The sequence below is a fragment of the Engraulis encrasicolus genome, chromosome 20, assembly GCF_034702125.1.
Source record: "Engraulis encrasicolus isolate BLACKSEA-1 chromosome 20, IST_EnEncr_1.0, whole genome shotgun sequence".
Taxonomy (NCBI): Eukaryota; Metazoa; Chordata; class Actinopteri; order Clupeiformes; family Engraulidae; genus Engraulis; species Engraulis encrasicolus.
The window spans coordinates 51,311,588-51,319,087 of NC_085876.1; the positions used below are offsets into that span (position 1 = coordinate 51,311,588).

Below are 7,500 nucleotides of genomic sequence, written 5' to 3' on the forward strand. Positions count from 1 at the left end.
ACTTTTTTCTTGAACTTCTAAAACAATTGCTACTGTACACAAGGGGCAAAATGCAGAATATGCTGATATTTTAGGGCAGTCATGGGTGAGCGGTTAGGGCGTCAGACTTGCATCCCAGAGGTTGCCGGTTCGACTCCCGACCTGCCAGGTTGGTGGGGGGAGTAATCAACCAGTGCTCTCCCCCATCCTCCTCCATGGCTGAGGTACCCTGAGCATGGTACCGTCCCACCACACTGCTCCCCATGGGGCGCCACTGAGGGCTGCCCCCTTGCACGGGTGAGGCATAAATGCAATTTCGTTGTGTGCAGTGTGCAGTGTTCACTTGTGTGCTGTGGAGTGCTGTGTCACAATGACAATGGGAGTTGGAGTTTCCCAATGGGATTTCATTTCACTTCATATGTCATGGCTATGTATTGGCTAGTGATACTAAAATTATTATTGCCAGCCACAGCCAAGTTTTACCAGCATTTGGCCGGTTGGCAGGTGCCAGTGTCAAGCCCTGCGGTGCATTTGGCCGGTTGGCAGGTGCCAGTGTCAAGCCCTGTTGTGCAGAGGCCATTTCAGACACGTGTAGAGAGTTGCTTGTGCACAATCCCCGGTGCTGAACAAAAAGATTACGTATTTTTTGAAAAAAGGTTCGCACACTCCTTTGGATTTTTTTCTTCTTTAAGTTATTTTTTCTTCTTTTTATTCATTCATTCAATGGCAATGACGTTTCAACCTCTCAGTCTTCGTCAGATTCACTGACAAAACACAGGCTTGACACATTATCTATCTGTGTTTGTCAGTGAATCTGAGGAAGACCGAGAGGTCGAAACGTCATTGCCATTGAATGAATGAATAAAAAGAAGAAAAAATAACTTGAAGAAGAAAAAAATCCAAAGGAGTGTGTGAACTTTTTTTCAAAAAATACCATTTCAGACACTTGTCATGTACCGGTAGCTCCCCTCTATCACTCCAATGCCTTCTGGAAGTCACCATCGCATGTGAGATGAACTACGCAACCCACACACCAACACACATCTTGTCGACTTTTTTGTTTCAAAATGCACAACCACGCTGGTGGATGTTTTCTCCCTTTCTCGTAAGATTACAATTATCTCTCTGTCTTTCTCTCTCTCTCTCTCTCTTTCTCTCTCTCTCTCTCTCCCTCTCTCTCTCTTTCTATCTCTCTCTCTCTAGCTCCTGTCTCTCTCTCTCCTCTCTCTCTCTCTCTCTCTCTCTCTCTCTCTTATTCTAATTGTCCTTGTATCTCTCTCTTTCACTGTCTGTCTACCTGTCTGTCTGTTGTTCTCTATGTCTGTTCCCTTTGACATCTCTCACTCTTTCTCCCCCCCTTCTCTCTCTCCCCTCTCTCTTTCTCTGTTGCCCCCTCTCTCCCTCCCACCCCCTCTCTCTCGCCCCTCCCTACTCTCTATATCTCTCTGTCTCTCTCTGTCTCCCCTCCTCTCTCTCTCTCTTTTTCTCTGCCCCCCTCTCTCCCCCCCCCTCTGTCTCTCGCCCTCTCTCTCTGCCCCCTCCCCTCTCTCTCTGCCCCCCCCCCCCCCCTCCCTCTCTATCTCCCCCCCCCCCCCTCTCTCTCCAGGCCGGGGGTGTTAAAGGATCTGAAGACGATGGGCTCGGTCTCTTTGTTTATCTTCTTCATCACGCTGCTTGTGCTGGCTCGACAGGTGGGTTGACTGAGTGCTAATATACTGGCATGAAAAACACACACACAAACACCATCTAATAGACTGGCACCAAACACACACACACACACACCATCTAATAGACTGTCATAAAAAAACACACAAACACCCATCAGATAGACTGGCACCAAAAAACACACCCACCATCTGATAGACTGGCACCAAAAAACACACACAAACACCATCTAATAAACTGTCATGAAAACACACGCAAACACCATCTAATAGACTGTCACAAAAAAACAAAAACACCATCTAATAGACTGTCATGAAAAACACACGCACACAAACACCATCTAATAAACTGTCATGAAAACACACACAATCTAATAAACTTAAAAACACAAAAATACCATCTGATGGACTGGCACAAAAACACACAAACACCATCTACAAACTTGTAATAGACTGTCACAAAAAACACACTAATAGACTGTCACAAAAAAACACTAATACCCATCCACTCCATTCCTCTATTCTCCTCTCCTCTCCTCTCCTCTCCTCTCCTCTCCTCTCCTCTTCTCTCCTCTCCTCCCCTCCCCTCTCCTCTCTTCTCCCTATCCTCTCCTCCTCCTCTCTCCTCCTCTCCTCCCCTCCCATCTCCTCTCCTCCTCTCCTCTCCTCTCCTCTCCTCTCGTCACTTCTCCTCTCCTCTCCTCTCCTCTCTCCTCCTATCCTATCCTCTCCTCTCCTCCTCTCCTCTCATCTCCTCTGCCCTCTCCTCCTTTCCTCTCCTCTCCTCTTCTCTCCCCTCTCCTCTCCTCTCCTTTCCTTTCCTCTCCTCTTCTCTTCTCTTCTCTTCTCTTCTCTTCTCTTCTCTTCTCCTCTCCTCACCTCTCCTCTCCTCTCCTCTCCTCACCTCTATCCTCCCCTCCTCTCCTCTTCTCTCCTCTCCTTCCTTCTCCTCTCCTCTCCTTTCCTGGCACAAAAACACACAAACATCATCTAATAGACGGGCACACAAACATCTAACAGACTGTCACAAAAAACACACAAACACCATCTAATAGACTGTCATGAAAAACACAAACATCCATCTACAAACTTGTAATTGACTGTCACAAAAAACACACTAATAGACTGTCACAAAAACACACAAACACCCATCCACTCCATTCCTCTCCTCTCCTCTCCTCTCCTCTCCTCTCCTCCTCTCCTCTCCTCTCCTCTCTCTCCCCCCCTCTCCCTCCTCTCCGCTCCTCTCCCCTCCATTCCTCTCCCCTCCTCTCCTCTCCCCTCCACTTGGATGCACTCCCCTCCTCTCCTCTCCCCTCCTCTCTCCCCTCCCCTCCTCTCCTCTCCTCTCCCCTCCTCTCCCCTCCTCTCCTCTCCCCTCCCCTCCTCTCCTCTCCACTCCCCTCCCCTCCTCTCCCCTCCTCTCCTCTCCCCTCCCCTCCTCTCCTCTCCCCTCCTCTCCCCTCCTCTCCTCTCCTTCATCCTCCTACTCACTCCCCCCCCCCACACACACAGCGTCAGTACTGTTGTAATTAACACTATCTCAGCCAGTGCCCCCCCCCCCACTACTTCAGTACTGTTGTAATTAACACCATCTCAGCCAGTGCCCCCCCCCCCCCCCCCCCCCCCCCCCCCCCCCCACAGCTTCAGTACTGTTGTAATTAACACCATCTCAGCCAGTGCCCCCCCCCCCCCACAGCGTCAGTACTGTTGTAATTAACACCATCTCAGCCAGTGCCCCCCCCCCCCCCCCCCCCCCACAGCGTCAGTACTGTTGTAATTAACACCATCTCAGCCAGTGCCCCCCCCCCACAGCGTCAGTACTGTTGTAATTAACACCATCTCAGCCAGTGCTGCCCCCCCCCACACACAGCTTCAGTACTGTTGTAATTAACACCATCTCAGTGCCCCCCCCCACTACTTCAGTACTGTTGTAATTAACACCATCTCAGTGCCCCCCCTCACAGCGTCAGTACTGTTGTAATTAACACCATCTCAGCCAGTGCTGCCCCCCCACAGCTTCAGTACTGTTGTAATTAACACCATCTCAGCCAGTGCTGCCCCCCCACAGCTTCAGTACTGTTGTAATTAACACTATCTCAGCCAGTGCCCCCAGCCCTGTCCATCAAATTTCACGCTCTACATTCCTCCAGTAGCACCTACGATACTATATTCTCCAATATAATATTATGTGTATGTGTATTATTTTTATATGTATATTTATTTATTTATTATTATTTATTATTATTATTATTATTATTATTATTATTATTATTTTGACTGAGATTTCTCTGAGAAGATAGTATCTCTTTTTTCCAGATTTTGGCTCTGGGTGCTCTGTAGAGTCTGAGGACTTGTACAGTAAGGCCAATCCGCACCCCCTTGTACATTTCAATGTGTTTCGCGCACCCCCTGAGCGAATATTTTGGTGTGTTGATGGCCGTGCAAGTATGGATTCACTGCTCATTCACTACATATTAAGCACAGTCGCTTTTGGGGAATCCTCTTTTCCAATAGCCTTGGAATTAAACTACACTTCAGATGGACCCTTCCAGTACTGTATACAATGCACCATAAAATTAAAAACTACTTAATGTTCATTAATACTGGATAAAAACTACCATATCCGCCATTGCTCTATTCAGCTCGCGCACCCCCTTAAGGCAGGCCGCGCACCCCCAGGGGTGCACGCACCCCAGTTTGGGAAACCCTGCTCCATGGAATGCACTCAGAAAGAGAAATATATACAGGCCTACTGTATAACATCCTCAGTCTGTACAGACCTCCCAGGTCAGTGAATGGAGAATGTCTGATGTTGTGCAGTAGCAGCATCTGCCATCTCCCCCAGTAATAAATACAGAGACACTGATCTGTTCTGTTCTGTTCTACTGTACTGCGCCCCCAGAGAAGTAGAGCAGGAGAAGGGCTTAGCTGATTAGCGAGGCACTTGTCTCAAGACCAATCAATCTTGTTTGCATGTGTGTGTGTGTGTGCGTGCGTGCATGTGCACGCGTGCGTGTGTGTGTGTGTGCACTGATATACAGTACTAGGGAGAGCTCAAAGTGGGTTTCCGGGTTAACCCATCTAACAAAACTATTTTAATCACGACACCATATAGGCTAACACCATCATGACTCATAACAAAAATATAGAGCTTCCAACTTGGGGCAGTTGAACAGGGGACTTCAACCATTCTTATATATTGCAGTTTCAGATTGAGTTGTGAAGCCACGTTTCATTAATTGAAAGATAGACCGGAAATAAGAAGTTGAAAGGAATGTTTTGAAGGTGTGCGTCCTGTGTAATATTTTTTAGCAGTTTCTTTCCAGAATTCATGCTGCCCATTTACAAACGTTACCTTGTTTTCACAAATACTTACCACCAGCATCAAATTCTAAGTACTCATTATGCCATACATGAAAAGGTGAATCTTTTCCATGTCCGCCATTTTCAATTTTAAGCTGCAAAACATACTACCATTTGGTCATACTCGTAAATATTAGTCGTAAATATCTATGAAAAGATCAAATTTGGCAATAGGCAACACAGTTTCAATGAGCAGCAGCAGTTGCAATGCCTACTCCTGCACAGTTCACCTTTAAAAACTCTGAACGTGTCAAAGTAAGGAGCACTAGAAAGGCCTCATAACAACCGTATCTCGGGCCATTCGTGAAGTCTTTACGAGAAAATCAGAAAAAAAAACAACTTTAAGCCTCGTGGTGGAGGAAGGGAGAGATGGCATGAAGCTGACACAACGACAGCGCTCCCCTCCCGGAATGCACGCTGCTTGGGTAGTCTCTCTCTCTCACTCGCTCTCTCTCGCCCTCTCTCTCACCCACTCTCGACGACAGCGCGCGTTGCCCAACCACGTAAAACAAAGCTATATCGTAGCGGCACCACGAAGCATACAGTTGAAGTTCCGCGAGACTGGGCTCCTCATAAACATGTCTTCATCTTCAGACATGCAGTGCAGTGCATCCGGAAAACATTCACAGCTAATCTAGCAAGTCTAGTCTGGAAGGCCTACACAGTCTCACCCCAAGTAGTCAATATCTGAGTACCTTTGAAAAGACTGCAATTTTTGACGTCTTGGGTATTCCTTCCACGTCACATTTTGACTATGTCCTCAAAGGCGCCCCCTTGTGGCAGCATAACGTCATTGAGGTTAGGTTTAGGAATAGGTTTAGGGTTAGGCCACATAGTCAAAATGTGACGTGGAAGGAATACCCAAGACGTCAAAAATTGCAGTCTGGTCCAAGGTAGTCAGAAATTGACTACTTGGCGTGAGACTGCGTTGAGAAGGCCTACTCTAACGTCATCTCCAAAAGTACACCTCCAAGGTGCACAAATATCTTAAACATTTTTAGAAAAAGACAAAAGTTTTGTCTTTTCATTAACTTGTCTGTAAAGGGTCTCCAGACCTCATGAAGAATTAGGTGCAAATGAACATCATTTCAATATTTGTTTCAATATTTCAGTTTGTTTGTCAATGATGCTTTTGTTAATGCGAAAAGAAATAGCATGAAAACAAACTCCTCTTCAGTAACTAGTCAGCATGCACAGTAGAACAACGGAGGGTCAACGGTGCGGCGGCACACAAGCGCTAATAATAATAACACAGATGGGAACTTCAAGGGTCGCTGCCAGGGAAGCAGACAGCGGAGGACAATGGGGTCAGTTGTCCCGGGCCCAGGGTTATGGGGGTGCCCTATTACACTGAATGCATTGGGTAGGGGGGCCTTTCAGAGGACTTTGTCCTGGGCCCAGCCAGCGCTGTCAGCAGCCCTGGTCACAGCAGTCGTACAAAGAAGTTATATGTTCACACACAACAGCTGACTGTTATGAGTGTTAATATGGGTCTCCACATTTAGCGTTCAATGCTCCTTTGCAGTGCTGCTTAGTATAGTGATTTAGTCATAAAAGCCTTTTGTGCTGTGCGTTGGAAAAAGAAAACAGACTGAAGGTCTGAATGCGTATGGAAATTCAGAGCGCTATGGCGTCGCTACTAGTTAGCGCGCCCTGCTTCAGGGTAGGAATACATAACGGAGTGTTGAGGAGTTGCTAGGGTAGGAATCCATTACGGAGTGTTGAGGAGTTGCTAGGCGCTGAAATGGAGGTAATGGCTGCTCAACAGCCTTCATGATTAGCCATAATACAGTCTTACACACACTTCCTGTCCACACACACACACACTTCACAGACACACACGCACACACACACACACACACACACACACACACACTTCCTGTCCACACACACACACACTTCACAGACACACACGCACACACACACACACACACGAGAGAAAGTGAGAGTGAAAAGAGAGAGTGAGAAAATCGAGTCTTTTGTGTCTCTTAAATTCAGTTGGCAAAAGAGAAGACACAGAAGTGAAGACACACTATATATGTATCACTCCACAGCTTTTCAACTAGTGTGGTATATTAAGGTATCTTTTACACTGCCGCTTCTCTGATAGGCCTACAGCACGACTCGGGCGCCCCACTTTTTGCTTTATGATTGAGCAGTGTCATGCTTGCCCAATCGTAAAAAGCAAAAAGTGGCGGCCGAGTCCTGCTGTGTCGAGCTGTAGGCCTACCCGAAAAACGGCAGTGGAAAAGACGCTTTATAATGTGATTCTGCAGTTGATGCTGCTGATGCTGTGAATGTTGTCTGAATGTTGTATCTCCGCTGTTGTTGGACAATGATGATGATCAGATATCTTGTCATCTCTTTAAGTGCTGCATATTTAAATACATATATTATTCTAATGTATCTCTGCTGTTGCCATCGGTGATGAGACATCTTTAATATATATCATTCTGTTGTATCTCTCCTGTTGCTATCGGTGATGAGACAT

The 7,500-nt window shown here is 46.8% G+C and overlaps 1 protein-coding gene across 1 annotated transcript in view; it reads left to right on the forward strand.

Annotated features, from left to right (window-relative positions):
* adcy2b (adenylate cyclase 2b (brain)) overlaps positions 1–7,500 on the forward strand; it is a 200,554-nt gene that overhangs the window by 187,324 nt on the left and 5,730 nt on the right. The window contains exon 13 of the mRNA XM_063185113.1: positions 1,586–1,670. Within this exon, the coding sequence (XP_063041183.1) occupies positions 1,586–1,670 (85 nt within the window). The remainder of the gene's footprint in view (positions 1–1,585; positions 1,671–7,500) is intronic.